Source organism: Bufo gargarizans, chromosome 11 (assembly GCF_014858855.1).
Source record: "Bufo gargarizans isolate SCDJY-AF-19 chromosome 11, ASM1485885v1, whole genome shotgun sequence".
Lineage (NCBI taxonomy): Eukaryota > Metazoa > Chordata > Amphibia > Anura > Bufonidae > Bufo > Bufo gargarizans.
The window spans coordinates 6,214,942-6,240,151 of record NC_058090.1 but is presented as its reverse complement, the minus strand read 5'-3'; the positions used below and the strand labels follow the sequence as shown (position 1 = coordinate 6,240,151).

The following is a 25,210-nucleotide window of genomic DNA, read 5'->3' as shown; positions in this document are numbered from 1 at the left end:
GGGGGAGCTCACTACATACAGATTATACAGCCACCACTAAAGGGAGCTCACTACATACAGGTTATTGTCACGGCGGACGAGCACTCAGACATACAGATAAACCAACAACCAGGCTCTAGGTGAGAAGCAGGGGAAGTGTCACCTCCTATCTAATCCCTGACCTCTCTCCCTGCACTGCTCAGCCCACATGCAGACCTTGGTGGTAGAAATGATGTGTCCTCGTGCCTGGGCTAAAACACCCTAGATTCCCTGAGATGGTGAAAAGGGGACATAGGAGCAGCCTGCTCGCACAGAACCTGGATGGGAGAGATGACACAAACACAACTTAGACAGCAAATAACAAAAACTGAAACCACACTTATCTTATCTGAGCTGGAACAGACAACCTTCCTTCCTTGCTTGCTTCCAAGGCCAGACTGATTTCTATAACCCACTCAGAGCACAGGAATTGAGAGCCATTTAAACTAATGATCCCACCCAGTGCACCTGATGGGAGGCGGATCCAGCACGACTCCAAAACAAACACTAAACACGTGCTGCTATTCTGGCCGACCTCCGCACATAGTCAGAGCAGGGCATGACAGTTATACAGTCACCACTAGGAGGATCTCACTGCAAACATATCATACAGCTACCACTAGGGGGAGCTCACTACATACAGATTACACAGCCACCACTAGGGGGAGATCACTACATACAGATTACACAGCCACCACTGGGGGGAGCTCACTACATACAGATTATACAGCCACCACTAGAGGGAGCTCACTACATACAGATTACACAGCCACCACTGGGGGGAGCTCACTACATATTGATTTATACAGCTAGTACTGAACTCAATGAGACCTGTGTACATTTGTATGTAGCGCTCTCCCCTAGTAGTGGCTGCAGGGGCGGCCGTGACAGTGTAATGGCAAGCAGGAGAAGCAGTTCAATGCCGCCCATGATGGAATTGTTCATTAATTAATCATTCACATCTCTTTTGAATATTTGCAGTATATTGTTAATGAACAGTAGAAGGAAGATGATGGTTTCATTATTTTACTCTGGTGATCCTCACAACGCCTGTAATTGGGACATTATGTAACTGCAGATGAAGCATTTGCAGAGTTTCTTAATATTAAATATAGATTTAAATTGTGATTTTACATCGAAGAGAAAAGTTTTGCTTTAAAGGAAAGTGACTTTTCCTCATATCATTTTAGAATCAAGTCCCTTAATTGAATGCAAAACTTTCTGTTGGAGAGTAATGACAATTTACATCTATATTTAATGCTGAGAAAGTTTTCACGTACTGATCTCGAGTTATAAACTGTGTCAGCATGGCTAAAGTGGTCGGATTAGAATAAAGGGTCTCTACACAGTTCCCCAAAAGCAGCGCCTTCCCCACCACTGAGCCACCATGCTGTTAATATTGCAATTTCTACATTTCTAGGTACAACTATATATGTATCCGCTCATATATAATTATTAGTATTTTTGTGGTTGATTTGTGCTTCTCCTACATTTCTTTCTGCACAGGGACAAGTCTCTCCTCTTCCATAGAGCAGGGAGATCCCTGTCATGGAGCGCAGTTCCTTTGCCCAGTAGAGGGCACTGTTTAGTGCTGATGACTTCGGTGTCATCCAAGCAGTGAAATTTGCTATGCATTGAATAAATATAACTTAATTTGCTCTGTGAGCTGCTAAAACTTAATTATTCTGCTCTGTTATGAAGAGTAATAGACGTACACAGATGGAATTTCTTTTATATAAGGGAAATAAACTTACATTTATTGAGCTGCTTTAAATAACCGCGCCTGAACAGCCTGTGCCGCAGAGAGCGCTCCATCAAGTCACTTTACTTCTATATTGTAGTTTTTTTTATATTTATATAACTTAGTTGCTATTCGCTTTGTTTCTGCTGACCGTGCACCCTCTTTATTACCGAGCAGCTCAATGAAAAGAAATAGCACATTTTTTATTTATACAATCCTGACGAGTCCAATTTTAATTTTCCAGATCTGTGAATCCATACTTCCAAAAAGCAAGAAAAATAAATAAATGCTCACTAGTTGTGTACTTGCTTGCAGGATTTGAGGCTGAACTGGGTGCAGGGTACAAGGCTGAACCGGGTGCAGGATACGTGGCTGAGCCGGGTGCAGGATACAAGGCTGAGCCGGGTGCAGGATACGTGGCTGAGCCGGGTGCAGGATACAAGGCTGAGCCGGGTGCAGGATACGTGGCTGAGCCGGGTGCAGGATACGTGGCTGAGCCGGGTGCAGGATACGTGGCTGAGCCGGGTGCAGGATACATGGCTGAGCCGGGTGCAGGATACGTGGCTGAGCCGGGTGCAGGATACAAGGCTGAGCCGGGTGCAGGATACGTGGCTGAGCCGGGTGCAGGATACATGGCTGAGCCGGGGGCAGGATACGTGGCTGAGCCGGGGGCAGGATACAAGGCTGAGCCGGGTGCAGGATACGTGGCTGAGCCGGGTGCAGGATACAAGGCTGAGCCGGGTCCGGGTGCAGGATTGGAGGCTGAACTGGGTGCAGGATACAAGGCTGAACCGGGTGCAGGATACAAGGCTGAGCCGGGTCCGGGTGCAGGATTGGAGGCTGAACTGGGTGCAGGGTACAAGGCTGAGCCGGGTGCAGGATACGTGGCTGAGCCGGGTGCAGGATACAAGGCTGAGCCGGGTCCGGGTGCAGGATTGGAGGCTGAACTGGGTGCAGGATACAAGGCTGAGCCGGGTCCAGGATACAAGGCTGAGCCGGGTCCGGGTGCAGGATTGGAGGCTGAACTGGGTGCAGGGTACAAGGCTGAACCGGGTGCAGGATACGTGGCTGAGCCGGGTGCAGGATACAAGGCTGAGCCGGGTGCAGGATACGTGGCTGAGCCGGGTGCAGGATACATGGCTGAGCCGGGTGCAGGATACGTGGCTGAGCCGGGTGCAGGATACAAGGCTGAGCCGGGTGCAGGATACGTGGCTGAGCCGGGTGCAGGATACAAGGCTGAGCCGGGTCCGGGTGCAGGATTGGAGGCTGAACTGGGTGCAGGATACAAGGCTGAGCCGGGTGCAGGATACGTGGCTGAACCAGGTGCACGATACGAGGCTGAACCGGGTCCGGGTGCAGGATAGGAGGCTGAACCGGGTGCAGGATAGGAGGCTGAACCGGGTGCAGGATACGAGGCTGAACCAGGTGCACGATACGAGGCTGAATCGGGTGCAGGATACAAGGCTGAACCAGGTGCACTATACGAGGCTGAACCGGGTCCGGGTGCAGGATAGGAGGCTGAACCGGGTGCAGGATAGGAGGCTGAACCAGGTGCAGGATAGGAGGCTGAACCGGGTTCGGGTGCAGGATAGGAGGCTGAACCGGGTGCAGGATAGGAGGCTGAACCGGGTGCAGGATAGGAGGCTGAACCGGGTGCAGGATACGAGGCTGAACCGGGTGCAGGATACTAGGCTGAACCGGGTGCAGGATACGAGGCTGAACCGGGTGCAGGATACGAGGCTGAACCGGGTGCAGGATAGGAGGCTGAACCGCGTGCAGGATACGAGGCTGAACCGGGTGCAGGATAGGAGGCTGAACCGCGTGCAGGATACGAGGCTGAACCGGGTGCAGGATACGAGGCTGAACCGGGTGCAGGATACGAGGCTGAACCGGGTGCAGGATAGGAGGCTGAACCGGGTGCAGGATACGAGGCTGAACCGGGTGCAGGATACGAGGCTGAACCGGGTGCAGGATACGAGGCTGAACCGGGTGCAGGATACGAGGCTGAACCGGGTGCAGGATACGAGGCTGAACCGGGTGCAGGATAGGAGGCTGAACCGCGTGCAGGATACGAGGCTGAACCGGGTGCAGGATAGGAGGCTGAACCGCGTGCAGGATACGAGGCTGAAACGGGTGCAGGATACGAGGCTGAACCGGGTGCAGGATACGAGGCTGAACCGGGTGCAGGATACGAGGCTCGACTGGGTGCAGGATACGAGGCTCGACTAGGAGCAGGATACGAGGCTCGACTGCAGGATACGAGGCTCGACTGGGTGCAGGATACGAGGCTCGACTGGGTGCAGGATAATTGGCTGAACCGGGTGCAGGATACGAGGTTGAACCGGGTGCAGGATACGAGCCTGAACCGGGTGTAGGATACGAGGCTGAACCGGGTGCAGGATAATAGGCTGAACCGGGTGCAGGATAATTGGCTGAACCGGGTGCAGGATAATTGGCTGAACCGGGTGCAGGATACGAAGCTGAACCAGGTGCAGGATACGAAGCTGAACTTGGTGGACAGACGTCTTTTTTCAGCCTTTTACAAACTACGTCATTGTGTTACTACAGATGCTGAGAGATGCTTGGTGTCTGTATCATGGGGGCCGCCCCTGTGGTTTCTATAGGGCCAGTGGAGAGCAGAACTAGAACTCGGTCTCCTGTACAGCTCCACCTTCCCATGACTCCTTAGGCAGCTGTATATGTGTATAAGGCCATATTATGGCCGCACATCCCTGGAGCACCACAGGTCTAATAATCCAAACTGACAGCATCATAGATCCCTGGTTAGGGCAGGTGACCATAATGGAGGCTTCTCCTGGTGTGAGCTGAAGAGCTGTGCTTTGTGCTCTGACCAATCAATGCCCCCCCTACTCCTGCTCCCCTTTCCCTCTAATATATAGGCTGAGGAAGGAGACTGCAGCATCATCCCCCTCCTCCCTCCCCCTCTCTCCTCTCCTCAATATCTTCATTTATTACTGAAGTGTTTTGTTTTCAGACTGAAGAGGCTCCTGAATATTTACTGAGATCCTAAAGCCGGGGGAAGGGGAACTACAGGCTGCTGGAAGGCGAGGGAAATGACACTTTATCTCATGTTCATCTTCACTACTTATCACAGATGTGTGCTCCTTTTCCTGAACTCAAATTTGGTTAAAGGGGCTGTCCCACAAAAATAATCGGTAGTTTTCAAACCAGCACCTGGACCTCAACACTTCTGTAATTGCATGCAGTTAAAAATTTCGTATAGCCACTGAGTTATCTAATATAATGTATCTGTATAGCGCCACCTGCTGTTTGTTCTCTTTCTTATTTCTGTGTCCACCTCTCTGAGGACACACATGCTCAGTTCCATCATTCAACTGCTTCCTGAGTTGTGACAAGAAGATAGCTACAACAGAAAGGACACACCCGTGAGCTGCCAAATTGATATAAGCCTAGCAGAGCAACTGGAGCAATGAATGGGGAGATCTCTGGATCCATGTGAGGTACAGGGCCGGTTCTAGCTTTGAGATTGCCATGGACTGTATGATTTTCATTTTTTACATTAATCATGGGATAGCCCCTTTAAGGACAATTTTTTAAGTGGTAAATTCAACACAGTTCTGTGAAAGGCTGCAACTCACAACATAACCACTGGGGGGGTAAGGGGGGGCATCCATAGCACATATACAGTAGGATAGACATCTCATGACACAGTATCACAAAATCATGTTTAGATTTTTTTTTATACTCATCGCACCCACCCTGCTCCTATTCTGATGCACTCCAGTCCCCCAACTGGTTTTGACTACCCCTCTGGACCTCTCAGACAATCACTAACTGAGGCGGGTCACCACTATGGCCAGTGATTGGTTGGGTTGTCATTTACTGTATGTCAAAAGGGACCAGAGAGTAGAGATCCCCGGGAACAGGAAAGCATTGGAACGGGAGAAACCGCAGCATGAATTTTTTAATTTATTTCCACCATAAAATTTAACCCCTTTAAGAATAGTAACAATAATAATAATAACTATAATCTAGCAGATAACAGACTATACTATATACAGACTCTATTCATTGTATTATGTGTGCCGCATACAGAGTCCATAAATGCAGTTGCCCTGTGGAGCAAATACTGTATATAAAAATGTTTTTAATAATCAGCAGGAGGAGATGAGTGAGGCTAATTTACAGAACTTTTTGCTTCAGTTTGCCTCTCGGTCTCGGATACTTTCATGTACTGTACAAGTTGCGGTAATCATACCCGGCTCTGCTACACCAGTTGGCCCGGACTCCTGTAAGATGGCAGTGAATTCTCCGAGCACGTTGGTTGCTGGAAGACTTGGCTCTGATCGCTGATCCACTGGGGTCGTTCATACGTCTCCTGCAGACGATCTCCATAGGACAGACTTCCCAGTAATGTCACATGAAGCCAATAACTGTAGCATCAAATATTCATGTTGCACGGAGGCATGTATATTTAATATATAAAGCGCCTCTGCCGGAAGACGTGAGGCGTGGAGACATCGAGGAGCATGGTAAGGTCGTGGCCCTTAATAACTGGACTCGGGTAATAGACATTCTGCTGCGAGGCTGCAGGACGGGGCCCGGTAATGACAGATAACGACATCAAAAGCAACTGAAAAAGTGACTGTAACTGCGGCATGAAGGATTCTGATCGGAGATGGGTGGCAACAACGTAACAGGTCAGAGACCACCAGAGCACAGCAGGTAGGTCCACAGTTTTTTTGTTTTGCACTTTGAAGGGGTTGTGCCACCATTACATGTTATATTACTATAATTCAGCATGAAAAGCAAGTGACCTTTGCAATTTACTTTCTGCTGCAAAAACGCTACAGTTGTGACATATCATCTTTCTATTTCTCTTTATTCTCTATTTTAATGGCACCCCCTGGTGATTAATCTGTATAGCAATGTGCACGTCCACTTATTGATCTGGATGAGCATGGTCACACATGCTCAGTTCCATCCTTCACCTGCCACTAGCCATGTCTACGGTTAGGAGGCGTGTAGACAGTTACAGGGAGAGAACTGCAGCATAAAGAAACACGCCCTCTGAGAAAGCTCTGATAGAGAAACACCTGCAGCAGAAAGGACATGCACCCTGAACTGAGTCAGGTAGATAGATGCAGCAGAAAGGACATGCCTGCTGAGCTGTGCTAGGGAGAGATCTGCAGCAGAAAAGACACGCCCCCAGAGCTGCAACAGAAAGAAAGATACAGCAGAAAGGATACATCCCCTGAACTGTGATAGGGAGTGAGCTGCAGCAGAAAGGACAAACCCCCTGGGCTGTGATAGGGAGTGAGCTGCAGCAGAAAGGACAAACCCCCTGGGCTGTGATAGGGAGTGAGCTGCAGCAGAAAGGACAAACCCCCTGGGCTGTGATAGGGAGTGAGCTGCAGTAGAAAGGACAAACCCCCTGGGCTGTGATAGGGAGTGAGCTGCAGTAGAAAGGACAAACCCCCTGGGCTGTGATAGGGAGTGAGCTGCAGTAGAAAGGAAAAAACCCCTGGGCTGTGATAGGGAGTGAGCTGCAGCAGAAAGGACAAACCCCCTGGGCTGTGATAGGGAGTGAGCTGCAGAAGAAAGGACAAACCCCCTGGGCTGTGATAGAGCGTGAGCTGCAGCAGAAAGGACAAACCCCCTGGGCTGTGATAGGAAGTGAGCTGCAGCAGTAAGGACAAACCCCCTGGGCTGTGATAGGGAGTGAGCTGCAGTAGAAAGGACAAACCCCCTGGGCTGTGATAGAGCGTGAGCTGCAGCAGAAAGGACAAACCCCCTGGGCTGTGATAGGGAGTGAGCTGCAGCAGAAAGGACAAACCCCCTGGGCTGTGATAGGGAGTGAGCTGCAGTAGAAAGGACAAACCCCCTGGGCTGTGATAGGGAGTGAGCTGCAGTAGAAAGGACAAACCCCCTGGGCTGTGATAGGGAGTGAGCTGCAGCAGAAAGGACAAACCCCCTGGGCTGTGATAGGGAGTGAGCTGCAGTAGAAAGGACAAACCCCCTGGGCTGTGATAGGGAGTGAGCTGCAGCAGAAAGGACAAACCCCCTGGGCTGTGATAGGGAGTGAGCTGCAGCAGAAAGGACAAACCCCCTGGGCTGTGATAGGGAGTGAGCTGCAGTAGAAAGGACAAACCCCCTGGGCTGTGATAGGGAGTGAGCTGCAGCAGAAAGGACAAACCCCCTGGGCTTGAATATGTCACATTGAATATGTCACATTGGTGAAGTCTCAGACTAGTAATGATATCCTTAAAGTGAGGGCTATATGGAAAGATCAAGCCTTTGGTACTGCTCGGAGATTTCTATTACTGAAAAGCCAGCAGAAGATTCTAAGCAAATGGTCATTGAATTGAGAAGTTTTGTGTCCGGAGGTAGAGGACCCTCTTCAGGATCAAAAGGGAACAGGCTAGCCCGCGTACAGAGCCTAAGAGAGATCTTGTCCAGGGTTAGGCTGTGTTCACATTGAATTTCTGGCCTCCATTGAACATATATGCTGGTAAATGTTCCCAACATATATAAAAAGTGGAGGTCACCCATCACCCATGGGCATTAATGACATCCGGCACAAACACTGCCCAAGTGACATTGATTGCTGCTATAGTTAAAATTCTCTGAGCAGTGCCAAAGGGCCTGACCTGTGTTACCTTCTCAGATGTAGCCATGACATACCAGAAGACCGTTGTGATTGGATGTGCCCATTTTATTGTATGGAGATGCTGTGGTTGTGGCAGTCGGTCTGTGGGCGATATGGATGGTGCTATGGCTGGCACTATGGGTGCACTCGAAAGGGCAATGATCGGGAGAAGTCACCCGCACTTGTATCCATTTCTAGGTTCTGTAGAATGTTCAGCATTGTGTATTTTTACATGGTGTCCTTTTTTGCAGACTTGTGAAATATAATTTATTGAACTAAAGTTAAAACTTAAGGGAATGAAAATGATTGATTTGTGGATTTAGTGAATTCTTTGAGTAAAATAAAAAAATAACTCCAAGAGTTAAGTAGTAAGAGCATGTAGCGCATCTCCTCCTCCGCCGCAGTAGGTAAGACTTCCACCAGCTCGATGACTCAAGGGCTCGATGAGTCTACACTGGAAATTAATTAAGAAAATAAGATGATTATGATTCAGACTCATTAATCATGTAACAAACTTTTCCAAACAAGTTTTATAAGTTTTCCCATCTCATCTACTACACGTACCTGGTGCCAAAACAAAGTCACCCGCTCGTCAGTCACGGACATGGAATAAAGATTTCTAGAACCATTTTTATTGCCATACTGCTGCTAAAGGTGGAGGAACTTTGCAAACAGCCTAGTATAATGCACACAGCTCCTGTGCAGACCTATGTGTCTCCACTGCAGCCATGTGTCCCTCTACCATCTCTTCTACCAGGGTGGCCAATCGTTCAGAAATTTCTCGACTGTCTGTAAAAATAGGCGACTTTTTTTCCTTTGTCAGTGAAATAAAAAAAGATGAGTCTATGATTTTTATCTTGATGGTAATTATCATTATTTTGCAGCTCCCAGTAAATGCTGGTAATGAGTTCTGATCAGTATATTGAGCTATAGACGTGGATTACTTTTAACCTTTATCATTCCTTGTGCTTTTCCAATTTGTGCGGAAAAAAGGTTGGCTGTCTGTGATTTTTTGAAACGTTGTCCAGAAAAAAGACAAATTCTGGTTGGGAACCCTGTCTACAGAAGGGGAACATGTGGACCCTGCTATTGAATTAAGGCTGCGTTCACATCAGGTTATTGTACCATGTTTAATGTGTACACATGACGTGGCATCAGACATACAGTAGTATCCTCCACCGTAGGGTTCCATTGTTATAAAAAGTATCCATTATCATATACGTTTTCTTGCTGGACTCCACAGGATGGAAAGGTGTAGTGTAATGTATTTTTGGATCCTTTTTTTTTACCCAACCTATATGCTAAACATGGGGCAAAAATGTAATGTGAACAGCTCCTAAAAGAAGCCTGTTGACGGGACTTTATTTTCCGCCCAAGATAATGAAAACCAGACGATTCCGTCTCACAATTCCATTATTTTCTGCTATAAGCATGTTGTAACAGAAAGCTATAACGGAATTGAAAATCCCCCCCCCCCCCTTAGCTGCCGTCTGTCCTGACCATGGGCAGCATGAAATCCTGACAGGCTCCTCTTCACAAAAAGCAGATTCTGCCATGAAACGCTGCAAGTGGAGAAGTGCCCACTGGGTGGCTCGCCCTAGCTCGATTGTCAGGCTTCTCCCTATACAGAAATAAAATGAGGCTGAGCCGGGCAGAAGAAGCTGGCAGTAATCCTACCAGCGGGCATGTTTCCCTACCTGGCTTGGTCCGATTGTCAGATTTCTCCCTTTACACAAATAGGGGAGACCTGTCAATCAAATTGAACCCACCACTTTTCCCCATGCCTGGATTTTTTTTTATTTTTTGCTAAAATTATGTTTTCTCTGAAGTTGGAGAAAATGTGGTTCACGGGAATAAGGGAGCCTGCTGCCATTTCATGAGTCCCCTGGTTGCCTTTAGGTTTGGGGATCATTTATTTAGTACATTTTTTTTTTCATATATCGCTCACATATCCTGCAGGGCTGAATAAAGATTGCTATCATGCACTGAACACAAGGGTGCCTACACACAGCATGGATAGCTCATGGTTATTCTGTGTGGATTTTGCGCAGAAAAACCGCAGTGTAACACAGTACCAGCAAAGTGTGTGAGATTAGACAAATCCCATGTACACTTTGCTTTTTTTCTTAGATGTGGAAATTGACTGGCCATGCGGAAATGTGCCCTGGAATAGGGGGTACTTTGAAGTCTGAACATTTGTGGACATTTGCCTGTTTCCTCTACGCAAAGTCATCAAACTCCTTACTTTATTTCAAGGGTTAATTTGCATTGACTTATACTGCTTAATACCGTGTCACTGCATGTTATATGTCTGTTGTCATATATCTGGCTCATTTGCACTGTATTTACACAGCAATTTGGAATGGGTTAATGATCATTGAGAGACTTTTGGGACTTTCTAGCTAATAATGAGAAGCTGGCAATTTTCCACAGTTACCATAACAGTTAAAGAAGAATGTGTTTTGGAGGTAAAATCCCAGACTTTGTTTACCACCAAAACCACACAGACTGACCTTTTAAATATCTGGTTTAGCTCTGTTGTTATGTCTGAAAACTTGCTTTTGTCTGGAAAAACTGCTGTGTCATTGCCATTGAGTATCATTGAAGCTTTAATGTAAGTCTATAAAAGACAGAAAGTGTTACATTGTATTTATTTGATCTGAGTTTCACCACTCCACCTCTCCCACTAGAACATTCTAGTTCAGCTAGAAACTGTATAAGGAGAGCAGTCAGAGTCCCTAGTGTTAAGTGCTTAGATGAAGAGACTCTGCCAGACTACTTGAGTGACCGGAAGAAAATGCTGAGATAGGCATGCTCTTCCACAGACCGTGGGAACTACAGCCTTTGACCAGGGGACCAGCCTTCTGAGAGAGAGAGGGACAGCTAGCTCAGGCCTTTCCTCAGCATCAACCCCTTCTTCTGCCCGAGAGAAGACTGGAAAAGCCAGCCCTATGCCTCGACTGAATTGTTTTACATAGTAACATAGTTTATAAGGCCGAAAAAAGCCCCCTGTCCATCCAGTTCGGCCTGTTATCCTGCAAGTTGATTCAGAGGAAGGCAAAAAAAACTGTGAGGTAGAAGCCAATTTTCCCCACTTAAGGGGAGGAAATTCCTTCCCGACCCTAATCAGGCATCAGAATAACTCCCTGGATCAACGACCCCTCTCTAGTAGCTATAACCTGTTATATTATTACACTCCAGAAATACATCCAGGCCCCTCTTGAACTTTTAGTGAATTCACCATCACCACCTCCTCAGGCAGAGAGCACCATAGTCTCACTGCTCTGACGGTAAAGAGTCCATAGTCTCACTGCTCTTACAGTAAAGAGTCCATAGTCTCACTGCTCTTACAGTATAGAGTCCATAGTCTCACTGCTCTGACAGTAAAGAGTCCATAGTCTCACTGCTCTTACAGTAAAGAGTCCATAGTCTCACTGCTCTTACAGTAAAGAGTCCATAGTCTCACTGCTCTTACAGTACAGAGTCCATAGTCTCACTGCTCTTACAGTACAGAGTCCATAGTCTCACTGCTCTTACAGTAAAGAGTCCATAGTCTCACTGCTCTTACAGTAAAGAGTCCATAGTCTCACCGCTCTTACAGTAAAGAGTCCATAGTCTCACTGCTCTTACAGTAAAGAGTCCATAGTCTCACTGCTCTTACAGTACAGAGTCCATAGTCTCACTGCTCTTACAGTACAGAGTCCATAGTCTCACTGCTCTTACAGTAAAGAGTCCATAGTCTCACTGCTCTTACAGTAAAGAGTCCATAGTCTCACTGCTCTTACAGTAAGAGTCCATAGTCTCACTGCTCTTACAGTAAAGAGTCCATAGTCCTCACTGCTCTTACAGTAAGAGTCCATAGTCTCACTGCTCTTACAGTATAGAGTCCATAGTCTCACTGCTCTTACAGTAAAGAGTCCATAGTCCTCACTGCTCTTACAGTATAGAGTCCATAGTCTCACTGCTCTTACAGTATAGAGTTCCATAGTCTCACTGCTCTTACAGTATAGAGTCCATAGTCTCACTGCTCTTACAGTAGAGAGTCCATAGTCTCACTGCTCTTACAGTAATAGAGTCCATAGTCTCACTGCTCTTACAGTAAAGAGTCCTATAGTCTCACTGCTCTTACAGTATAGAGTCCATAGTCTCACTGCTCTTACAGTATAGAGTCCATAGTCTCACTGCTCTTACAGTATAGAGTCCATAGTCTCACTGCTCTTACAGTATAGAGTCCATAGTCTCACTGCTCTTACAGTATAGAGTCCATAGTCTCACTGCTCTTACAGTATAGAGTCCATAGTCTCACTGCTCTTACAGTAAAGAGTCAATAGTCTAACTGCTCTTACAGTAAGAGTCCATAGTCTCACTGCTCTTACAGTAAAGAGTCCATAGTCTCACTGCTCTTACAGTAAAGAGTCCATAGTCTCACTGCTCTTACAGTAAAGAGTCCATAGTCTCACTGCTCTGACAGTAAAGAGTCCATAGTCTCACTGCTCTACAGTAAAGAGTCCATAGTCTCACTGCTCTTACAGTAAAGAGTCCATAGTCTCACTGCTCTGACAGTAAGAGTCCATAGTCTCACTGCTCTTACAGTATAGAGTCCATAGTCTCACTGCTCTTACAGTAAAGAGTCCATAGTCTCACTGCTCTTACAGTAAAGAGTCCATAGTCTCACTGCTCTTACAGTAAAGAGTCCATAGTCTCACTGCTCTTACAGTAAAGAGTCATAGTCTCACTGCTCTTACAGTAAAGAGTCATAGTCTCACTGCTCTACAGTAAAGAGTCCATAGTCTCACTGCTCTTACAGTAAAGAGTCCATAGTCTCACTGCTCTTACAGTAAAGAGTCCATAGTCTCACTGCTCTTACAGTAAAGAGTCCATAGTCTCACTGCTCAGTAGTAGTCTATAGTCTCACTGCTCTTACAGTAAGAGTCCATGGTCTCACTGCTCTTACAGTAAAGAGTCCATAGTCTCACTGCTCTTACAGTAAAGAGTCCATAGTCTCACTGCTCTTACAGTAAAGAGTCCATAGTCTCACTGCTCTTACAGTAAGAGTCCATAGTCTCACTGCTCTTACAGTAAAGAGTCCATAGTCTCACTGCTCTTACAGTAAAGAGTCCATAGTCTCACTGCTCTTACAGTATAGAGTCCATAGTCTCACTGCTCTTACAGTAAAGAGTCCATAGTCTCACTGCTCTTACAGTAAAGAGTCCATAGTCTCACTGCTCTTACAGTAAAGAGTCCATAGTCTCACTGCTCTTACAGTAAAGAGTCCATAGTCTCACTGCTCTTACAGTAAAGAGTCCATAGTATCACTGCTCTTACAGTAAAGAGTCCATAGTTTCACTGCTCTTACAGTAAAGAGTCCATAGTCTCACTGCTCTGACAGTAAAGAGTCCATAGTCTCACTGCTCTGACAGTAAAGAGTCCATAGTCTTACTGCTCTTACAGTAAAGAGTCCATAGTCTCACTGCTCTTACAGTAAAGAGTCAATAGTGTCACTGCTCTTACAGTAAAGAGTCCATAGTCTCACTGCTCTTACAGTAAAGAGTCCATAGTCTCACTGCTCTTACAGTAAAGAGTCCATAGTCTCACCTGCTCTTACAGTATAGAGTCCATAGTCTCACTGCTCTTACAGTAAAGAGTCCATAGTCTCACTGCTCTTACAGTAAAGAGTCCATAGTCTCACTGCTCTTACAGTAAAGAGTCCATATCCTCACTGCTCTTACAGTAAAGAGTCCATAGTCTCACTGCTCTTACAGTAAAGAGTCCATAGTCTCACTGCTCTTACAGTAAAGAGTCCATAGTCTCACTGCTCTTACAGTATAGAGTCCATAGTCTCACTGCTCTTACAGTAAAGAGTCCATAGTCTCACTGCTCTTACAGTAAAGAGTCCATAGTCTCACTGCTCTTACAGTAAAGAGTCCATAGTCTCACTGCTCTTACAGTAAAGAGTCCATAGTCTCACTGCTCTTACAGTAAAGAGTCCATAGTCTCACTGCTCTTACCGTAAAGAGTCCATAGTCTCACTGCTCTTACAGTAAAGAGTCCATAGTCTCACTGCTCTTACAGTAAAGAGTCCATAGTCTCACTGCTCTTACAGTAAAGAGTCCATAGTCTCACTGCTCTTACAGTATAGAGTCCATAGTCTCACTGCTCTTACAGTAAAGAGTCCATAGTCTCACTGCTCTTACAGTAAAGAGTCCATAGTCTCACTGCTCTTACAGTAAAGAGTCCATAGTCTCACTGCTCTTACCGTAAAGAATCATCTTCTATGTTTGTGTACAAACCTTCTTTCCTCCAGACGCAGAGGATGTCCCCTCGTCACAGTCCTGGGGATAAATAGATGATGGGATAGATCTCTCTACTGACCCCTGATATATTTAAACATAGTTATTAGATCTCCCCTCAGTCGTCTTTTTTCTAAAGTGAATAACCCTAATGTTGATAATCTTTCAGGGTCCTGTAGTTGCCCCATTCCAGTTATTACTTTAGTTGCCCTCCTCTGGACCTTCTCCAGCTCTGCTATGTCTGCCTTGTTCACTGGAGCCCAGAACTGTACACAGTCCTCCATGTGTGGTCTGACCAGTGATTTGTAAAGTGGCAGGACTATGTTCTCATCACCGCCATCTATGCCCCTTTTGATGCAACCCACTATCATATTGGCCTTGGCAGCAGCTGCCTGAAACTGGTTTTTGCAGCTTAGTTTGCTGTTTATTAAAATTCCTAGATCCTTTTCCATGTCAGTGTTACCGAGTGTTTTACAATTTAGTATGTACGGGTGACTTGCATTATTCCTTCCCATGTGCATAACTTTACATTTGTCAGTGTTAAACCTCATCTGCCACTTATCTGCCCAAGCCTCCAATCTATCCAGATCCCTCTGTAGTAGTATACTGTCCTCTGTAGTATATATACAGTATACTGTCCTCTGTAGTATATATACAGTATACTGTCCTCTGTAGTATATATACAGTATACTGTCCTCTGTAGTATATATACAGTATACTGTCCTCAGTGTTAATTACTTTACACAGTTTAGTGTCCTCTGCGAAAATTTACATTTTACTATGCAAGCCTTCTAGAAGATCATTAATAAATATATTGAATAGAATAGGGCCCAATACTGACCCCTGAGGTACCCCACTAGTGACAGTGACCCCTCCAGTACTGACCCCTGAGGTACCCCACTAGTGACAGTGACCCCTCCAGTCCTGACCCCTGAGGTACCCCACTAGTGACAGTGACCCCTCCAGTACTGACCCCTGAGGTACCCCACTAGTGACAGTGACCCAATCTGAGTATGTACCGTTAATAACCCCCCTCTGTTTTCTATCCCTCAGCCAGTTACTTACCCACTTACAGACGTTTTCTCCCAGTCCGAGCATTCTCATTATATACTAACCTTTTATGTGGTACAGTGTCAAATGCTTTGCAGAAGTCCAGATACACGACATCTATTGATTCGCCGCGGTCAAGTCTAGAACTTACCTCCTCATAGAAACTGATTAAATTAGTTTGACATGACCGATCCCTCACGGAGCCATGCTGATATGATGTTATTTGCTTATTTCCGTTGAGAGGCTCTAATATAGCATCTCTCAGAAAACCTTCAAACAGTTTACCCACAACAGATGTTAAACTTACCGGCCTATAGTTTCCAGGCTCTGTTTTTGGACCCTTTTTGAATATTGGCACCACATTTGCCATGCGCCAATCCTGTGGAACACTCCCTGTCAGTATAGAATCTGCAAATATCAGAAATAAGGGTCTGGCTATGACATTAATTAATTCCCTTAGGATACGGGGGTGTATGCCATCTGGTCCTGGTGATTTGTCTATTTACATTTTTTTAAGTCACTGTTGTACTTCTTCCTGGGTCAGACAGGACACTTTTAATGGGGAATTTATTTCAACATTCAGCATTTGATCTGACAGTTTATTTTCCTCAGTGAATACATTGGAGAAAAAAATATTTAACAGCTTTGCTTTCTCCTCATCGCTCTCTGCGACTTCCCCCTCATTACTCTTTAAAGGGCCGACACCTTCAGATTTATACTTTTTAACATTTTATATAATTGAAGAACATTTTAGGGTTAGTTTTACTCTCTTTGGCAATTAATCTCTCGGTCTCTAGTTTGGCCGCTTTTATTTGTTTTTTACATGTTCTATTTTTTTCCTTATAGTTTTTCAGTGCTTCCGTGCTACCCTCCTGTTTCAGTGAATGATATGCTTTCTTTTTGTCATTTATTGCTTTCTTTACAGTTCTGTTTATCCACATTGGTTTCTTTTTGTTCCTTAACCTTTTATTCCCATACGGTATGTACCTCTCACACTGAGATTTTAGGATGTTTTTAAAGATATCCCATTTTGTGGCTGTAATTTTATTTTTGAGGACTTTGTCCCAGTTAGTTAGGCCTATGGCCTCTTTTAGTTGGCTAAATTTAGCTTTTTTGTAGTTTGGTATTTTTGTTCCTCCCTGAAGAAACGCTCTTTTGAATGATAATTGGAAGGTTATTACTTTCTGGTCACTATTTCCCCGGTGTCCCCCGACCTGCACGTCTGTTGTTCTGTCAGGCCTATTGGTTAATACTAAGTCCAGTATGGCCGTCCCTCTGGTCGGGTCCTGAACCAGTTGGGAGAGGTAATTGTCTTTGGTTATTGCCAAGAACCTGTTTCCTTTATGAGATGTACAGGTCTCAGTTTCCCAGTCTATATCTGCGGAGTTCCCCCATAATAACCACCTCATTATGATTTGCCGCCTCGTCTGTCTCGTTTAGTAGTAGATTTTCTGTGGACTCTGGTATATTAGGTGGTTTATAGTAAACTCCTATTAGTATTTTATTATTGTTTTTAGCTCCATGTATCTCTACCCACAGTGACTCCACATGTCCATGTCCCTCACTTATATCTTCTCGGACTGTGGGCTTTAGACAGGACTTTACATAAAGGAGAACCCCCCTCCCCCTCTCCGGTTTTGACGATCCTGTCTAAACAGACTGTAACCCTGTACATTAACTGCCCAGTCATAGCTATCATCCAGCCATGTCTCAGTTATTCCCACTGTCATAGCTATCATCCAGCCATGTCTCAGTTATTCCCACTGTCATAGCTATCATCCAGCCATGTCTCAGTTATTCCCACTGTCATAGCTATCATCCAGCCATGTCTCAGTTATTCCCACTGTCATAGCTATCATCCAGCCGTGTCTGTTATTCCCACTGTCATAGCTATCATCCAGCCATGTCTCAGTTATTCCCACTGTCATAGCTATCATCCAACCGTGTCTCAGTTATTCCCACTGTCATAGCTATCATCCAGCCATGTCTCAGTTATTCCCACTGTCATAGCCATCATCCAACCGTGTCTCAGTTATTCCCACTGTCATAGTCCTCCTCACACATCACTAATTCCAGTTCACCAGTTTTATTAGTCAGGCTTCTGGCATTAGTATACATACATTTGAGAGGTTTATAGTATATGTATAATAGAGCACAGTATATAGTATACGTATAATACAGCACAGTAGATAGTATATGTATAATACAGCACAGTATATAGTATATGTATAATACAGTACAGTATATAGTATATGTATAATACAGCACAGTATATAGTATACGTATAATAGAGCACAGTATATAGTATACGTATAATAGAGCACAGTATATAGTATATGTATAATAGAGTACAGTATATAGTATATGTATAATAGAGCACAGTATATAGTATATGTATAATAGAGCACAGTATATAGTATATGTTTAATAGAGCACAGTATATAGTATACGTATAATAGAGCACAGTATATAGTATATGTATAATAGAGCACAGTATACAGTATACGTATAATACAGCACAGTATATAGTATATGTATAATAGAGCACAGTATATTGTATATGTATAATAGAGCACAGTATATAGTATATGTATAATACAGCACAGTATATAGTATATGTATAATACAGCACAGTATATAGTATACGTATAATAGAGCACAGTATATAGTATATGTATAATTGAGCACAGTATATAGTATATGTATAATTGAGCACAGTATATAGTATATGTATAATACAGCACAGTATATAGTATACGTATAATAGAGCACAGTATATAGTATATGTATAATACAGCACAGTATATAGTATATGTATAATACAGCACAGTATATAGTATATGTATAATACAGTACAGTATATAGTATATGTATAATAGAGCACAGTATATTGTATATGTATAATAGAGTACAGTATATAGTATATGTATAATAGAGCACAGTATATAGTATATGTATAATAGAGTACAGTATATAGTATATGTATAATAGAGCACAGTATATAGTATATGTATAATAGAGTACAGTATATAGTATATGTATAATAGAGCACAGTATATTGTATATGTATAATAGAGTACAGTATATAGTATATGTATAATAGAGCACAGTATATAGTATATGTATAATAGAGCACAGTATATAGTATATGTATAATAGAGCACAGTATATAGTATATGTATAATAGAGCACAGTATATAGTATATGTATAATAGAGCACAGTATATAGTATATGTTTAATAGAGCACAGTATATAGTATACGTATAATAGAGCACAGTATACAGTATACGTATAATACAGCACAGTATATAGCATATGTATAATAGAGCACAGTATACAGTATACGTATAATACAGCACAGTATATAGCATATGTATAATAGAGCACAGTATATTGTATATGTATAATAGAGTACAGTATATAGTATATGTATAATAGAGCACAGTATATAGTATATGTATAATAGAGCACAGTATATAGTATATGTATAATAGAGCACAGTATATAGTATGTGTATAATACAGCACAGTATATAGTATATGTATAATAGAGCACAGTATATAGTATATGTATAATACAGTACAGTATATTGTATATGTATAATAGAGCACAGTATATAGTATATGTATAATAGAGCACAGTATATAGTATACGTATAATAGAGCACAGTATATAGTATACGTATAATACAGCACAGTAGATAGTATATCTTTAAAAAACCGCACAGGGAAATCCAATTACACAAATCCTTACTGTCAATGTTGTCACTTGCACATTTGCAAAATATGGAGAATATGCCATTTAGTAAAGTACACTCCAGCAGGAAGACATTCTCTGCCTCCTCCAAATACTGTGGTCAGAAAAAGGTTAGTGAATACTCACCTGGCTGTTCTCACGCCCCTCTGAAGGCGCTGGTGGTAGTATAAATAGAAAACTGCAGAGATGAACTGGTCACCCGCAGTAACTACAAATTTGCTATTTCCAGCAAGAATCCATGATTCAGCCTCTACAGTCATGAGAACAGATGCTCCAAGATTGTTATTACGCGGGGAGTGCAAGTCGTTACTAAAGCAGACATGTCAGAAGGCGAGAGTTTTGACTCTTTGAGCCTCATAATGGGCTGTCCCCTCATGTTCTGTAGAGATCAGTTCTCAGCAGTCATCTCATTATCGATACAAGCAGGTTTACAAGTGAACATCCATATAAAGATAACACAGGATACAGCATTCATATTTGGTAATGTTACAGCTTACCTCCTCCCCATCCCTACAAAATGACCTCTGCACGGGTCACAGAGTATGCTCAAGACATTCATCATTATCTGCAGTAGGGTGTGACAGCTCTACAGGAGAAGAAAGTCTGTGTAATTTGTGTAACTACTGTGTACCTGTGTGTAATGTGTATATATGTATATTTGTACAATATGTACATATGTGTATGTACATTACATACGTGTGTAATGTACAAAGTAAAGACAACTTATTATAACCACTTCCTATTGTCTATATTGGCAGCGTGTAGCTCATGAAGTAAGTCCAGTGTGGTGAGCTGGTTTGGTGGGTATATAAGGTGTGTGATAGGCTGTCTGCACACATATGCCTCGGTGGGTATATAAGGTGTGTGATAGGCTGTCTCCACACATATCCCTCGGTGGGTATGTAAGGTGTGTGATAGGCTGTCTGCACTCATATCCCTCGGTGGGTATATAAGGTGTGTGATAGGCTGTCTGCACACATATGCCTCGGTGGGTATATAAGGTGTGTGATAGGCTGTCTGCACACATATGCCTCGGTGGGTATATAAGGTGTGATAGGCTGTCTGCACACATATCCCTCGGTGGGTATGTAAGGTGTGTGATAGGCTGTCTGCACTCATATCCCTCGGTGGGTATATAAGGTGTGTGATAGGCTGTCTGCACACATATGCCTCGGTGGGTATATAAGGTGTGATAGGCTGTCTGCACACATATCCCTCGGTGGGTATGTAAGGTGTGTGATAGGCTGTCTGCACTCATATCCCTCGGTGGGTATATAAGGTGTGTGATAGGCTGTCTGTACACATATCCCTCGGTGGGTATGTAAGGTGTGTGATAGGCTGTCTGCACTCATATCCCTCGGTGGGTATGTAAGGTGTGTGATAGGCTGTCTGCACTCATATCCCTCGGTGGGTATATAAGGTGTGTGATAGGCTGTCTGTACACATATCCCTCGGTGGGTATGTAAGGTGTGTGATAGGCTGTCTGCACTCATATCCCTCGGTGGGTATGTAAGGTGTGTGATAGGCTGTCTGCACTCATATCCCTCGGTGGGTATATAAGGGGTGTGATAGGCTGTCTGCACACATATCCCTATAGGTGCAGTGTGTGTAACAGATCTGCGTGTAATGGATGTGTGTAGAGTATATAGTCTTGTAATGTGCATGTATTTGAATATGTTGTAAGGAGTATATGTATGTAATGTGTACATATTGTTTGCATAGTGTATATGTGTGTTAAGTGTGTGTAATGTGTGGTAAATATGTGGTTTTTAATGTGAATACATGTTTAGGCACTGCACGGTATGTGTGTGTGTGTACCCTATGGCAGTACTATTGATATCTGCATTCTACCGGTAGCTTACATGTTACGTTATGTTTTATAGGTAAACACAATAGTTGATTTCTAGGTGTGTGTCCTTCGGAGCAGGAGGGCTGAGTGGTCCATGGGTGGTCAGCTCTACATAAGAACACCCAGCACTGAACATAAGCGCCTCCTCTGTTGGTCATCAGGATTGAAGTTTTATAAGTTAACTAATTCCCGTGTGTTCAGAATTCCGACACTTGTCCTCCCCCGCACATTCACAACCACGTTTCTAAGAGACGGCAAGAGCTCGTTCACAATAAGCAGGTTCTTCCATCAGATTGTACACTGTCGACTCGAAGAAGGACGGTGTCGCCTCCTTGTTGCATGTTGACTTGCTTGGCACCAATTAGCATTTCTTGACGTGGTTATGGAAGATGTGCCAGGCACCCGGGTCTGCTCGCCTATTCTGCTTGTGAAACACTGAATACAGTGAGTGGATCGGGGCCTTTGTGATATGAATAAAAAGTGCCACTAAAAAGAGCCGCTCGCCTAGACAACCAAGCGGGGGCCACGGTGAGCACTGCGCCGTTCAGAATTTTCTACTCTATTTCCTGGAAATGAAGGATACCGTCACAATAGGAGACATAGCCGGCATTCTTGTCTGTTACCTTCTACTGCTGTGGAATGTGGACATATCTGTGCAGTAATGAAAACGGCACAGGGGAAAGCGGGAGGACTGAGCAAGCGGGATCCTTAGATGGTGGACGTGACTCATGAGAAAAATACAGTGTAGTAAGCGAGCTGGAAGTAATGTAAGAGGTGGGAAGAGGAGAAGGCTGCAGTCTGCCGAGGCACAGCCAAAACAGGGAGCGCATTACTAAACGATTCTGGGAGAAAGAGGTTTCCATGGCGACAAATGACAATTACGCTACAAAGTGGCCAATGAAGCTTTAAGTATCAGACGGAAAAGGGAAATTTCTCAGAATAAGTTGAAAGGGATGGAGAAGAGTAGAAACACAAAGGATCAGGGACAATGGAGGCGGAAGTCATCTGGAACCGAGTGTACAAATATTTCTTTTTTTTTTTAGGAAAGGTTCCTGCAGGGTGGAAGATTTTTACTTTCCTAGTCAATGGAATGGAAGAAAAAAATTACGAGGATAAAGGGATCACTGAGGCTAAGAAAATAAATAGAAACAGCGCCACTCTTGAGCATTGGTTGTCTCTGATATTGCAGTTCAGCTTCATTGCAGTGAAAAGGGCTGAGCTCGAGGGCCGTGGGCAAGAGTGGAGCCGAAAATTACATGGACTGATTGCATAAAGTGAAAATCCACCTTTAAAAAGGTTGGGTATGCCACCAATGTCTGATAGGTGTGGGCTACACCTATGGGCATCTATCTCTAAAATGGAGCCTGCCAAATGAAGGAGAGGGGAACCGCTCATGCGCAGGCGCCCTCCATTCATTTCTATGGGACTGCCAAAAATAGCTGAGCACTTGCTCGGCTATTTCCGTCAGCCTCCTTGAAGTTAATGGAGTGGTGGCCACGCTTGCGCAGTGTGTTTCCCATTCATTTCTATGGGACTTCTGAAAAAAGCTGAGCGAGTAAACAAGGTCTGGGTTTTGGGTTGTGGCGACACGAAAGTGATTTTTTGGTCTGGTAAAAATGCTTATATTCAACAAAACTACTAAAATAGAATAAAAAAAAGTGCAAAGAATAGTAAATAGTAAAAAAAAAAAATACTCAAAAGATGGTAACCAGGTAGTCATATCAACACGGGCGTCTGGGTTGTTACAAGTTATTCCCTGTCCACAGGATGGGGGCCAACTGGTGGATCGGTGGGGGTCCTACTGCTCGGACACCCACCGAGAACGGGGACCCTGTAATCCTCAGGCCCTCCAGATATGAACAGCGGGGCAGGGTCCCTGTATTTGTGATAGCTGGTGGTCCCAGTGGTAGGACCCAAACTGATCTAATGCTGAATGTGTAACAGCCGGAATAGCCCTTTAACCATATTTATACAGCGCAATTTATGGCAAGAAAAATAAAACCAAAAACAAATTTTTTCCATTCCCCCCAAAATAAATAAAATAAGTGTTCAATAAGTTATATGCACCCCAATACGGTTGCAATAAAAACAAGAACTTGTCCAGCAATAGAACAGATCCTCATTCTCCTAAATTGACAGAGAAATTAAAAAGTTATGGCTCTTGGAATGTGTCAATGAAAAAACATAAGGGGTTAACTGTAAACACGAAAAAACTAACTTCTTTCCGAACCTCGCCCCGAGCCACTGAGCAGCAGCAAAATCAAAACTTTTACAGGGAGACTTAATGATACCTGGGGCTCAGAGCTGAAGCCGTACGCTGGCAGCGAGCAGAGATCACCTGGGAGCGAGAATACGAAAGGGTGAATCATGTATAATTTACCCTCCATGTTTATTCATATCTTGCACCTTGCTTATAATCGGTGATTCATTCCGAATGGTTTCAGATACTGTAATTATTGCATTAATTGTAATGTTCTTCTAGCTGATTGCCAATAAGTGATGGGTGAATTGATGTAAAGAAGCTCTTGAAGCTTTCCTTCTCCACCAGGAAATTGCTCCCACAGCCAGTAACGTGCGTTATACACTGTGACCATATCTACATATATAACACTGTGTGGCACCAAACTAGCTCTGATCCTTCTATATGCGGACTCCCCCTGACCTCTGAGGAGTCCTGTGGTATCAGAGCCTGTAAGTTCCTCAGTGCGGCCTCTATAGATCCCACAGATGATGATCGGATTGAGATCTGGGAATCTGAAGACAAGTCATCATCTTTCCCCTTTGTCATGGTCCTTATTTCTGGACAGATTTTGCAGTGTGGCCGGGGTATTATCCTGGTGAATAAGGACCACTGCCATTAGGGGGCACTACTCCCATGAAGGAGGAGCATCAGACTGGTGCCAGCTGTTCTCCGGGTAAGTGACACGCACACCTGTCTGTCCACATTATAGGCAGGTATGTAAGATAGATAGATAGATACTGTAGATATGAGATAGATACACAGCTACAGATAGAGAGATTGACAGATACAGTGCCTTGAAAAAGTATTGAGACATGGTTTTCAAAAAATTTTATAAATAAAAATCTGAAAAGTGTGATGTGCATTTGTATTCAGCCCCCTATATTCTGATCCCCCTAAATAAAATCCAGCATGACCAATTGCCTTCAGAAGTCACCTATTTAGTAAATCGAGTCCACCTGTGTGTAATGTCTTTTCAGTATAACTCCAGCTCTTCTGTGAAGGCCTCAGAGGTTTGTTAGAGAACATTAGTGTTCAAACAGCATCATGAAAAACAAGGAACACACCAGACAGGTCAGGGATAAAGTTGTAAAGAAGTGTAAAGAAGAGTTAGGTTATAAAAAATATCCCAAGCTCTGAACATCTCACGGAGAACTGTACAATCTATCATCCGAAAATGGAAGGAGTAAGGAACCACTGCAAACCTACCATGACATGTCCGTCCACCTAAACTGACAGCCCAGGCAAGGAGAGCATTAATTAGAGAAGTAGCCAAGAGGCCCATCTCAGATGGGAGAATCTGTCCACAGGACAACTATTAGTCGTGTACTCCACAAATCTGGCGTTTATGGAAGAGTGGCAAGAAGAAAGCCATTTTTGAAAGCAGCCATAAGAAGTCCTGTCTGCAGTTTACCACCAGCCATGTAGGGGACATGACAAACATGTGGAAGAAGATGATCTAGATCTGGTCAGAGGAAACCAAAGATTAACTTTATGGCCTAAATGCAAACCGCTATTTGTGGTGGAAAACTAACCCTGCACATCCCCCTGAACACACGATCCCCATGTGAAGCATGGAGGTGGCAGCATCATGCTGGGGGAGGCTTTCCTTCAGCAGGGACAGGGAAGCTGGTC

At 44.2% G+C, this 25,210-nt stretch overlaps 1 protein-coding gene across 1 annotated transcript; it reads right to left on the bottom strand.

The window, feature by feature from the left end:
* Positions 1-1,966: 1,966 nt before the first annotated feature.
* LOC122922012 (proline-rich extensin-like protein EPR1) lies at positions 1,967-24,124 on the bottom strand. Its single transcript, XM_044272405.1, has 3 exons — positions 23,999-24,124; positions 4,092-4,239; positions 1,967-4,008 (listed from the first exon to the last, which is right to left on the bottom strand). The coding sequence occupies exons 1-3, from the start codon at positions 24,122-24,124 to the stop codon at positions 1,967-1,969; spliced, it is 2,316 nt and encodes a 771-aa protein (XP_044128340.1).
* Positions 24,125-25,210: the final 1,086 nt, after the last annotated feature.

Excerpts from the sequence above, each read along its gene's own strand:
- LOC122922012 (XM_044272405.1), bottom strand. The coding sequence starts at position 24,124 with ATGACAAAGGGGAAAGATGATGACTTGTCTTCAGATTCCCAGATCTCA. Across the intron at positions 4,240-23,998 it reads TACCACAGGACTCCTCAGAG|CTTCGTATCCTGCACCCGGT; the intron begins GTCAGGGGGAGT and ends CACCTGGTTCAG. Across the intron at positions 4,009-4,091 it reads CCTGCACCCGGTTCAACCTC|TCGAGCCTCGTATCCTGCTC; the intron begins GTATCCTGCACC and ends CGTATCCTGCAG.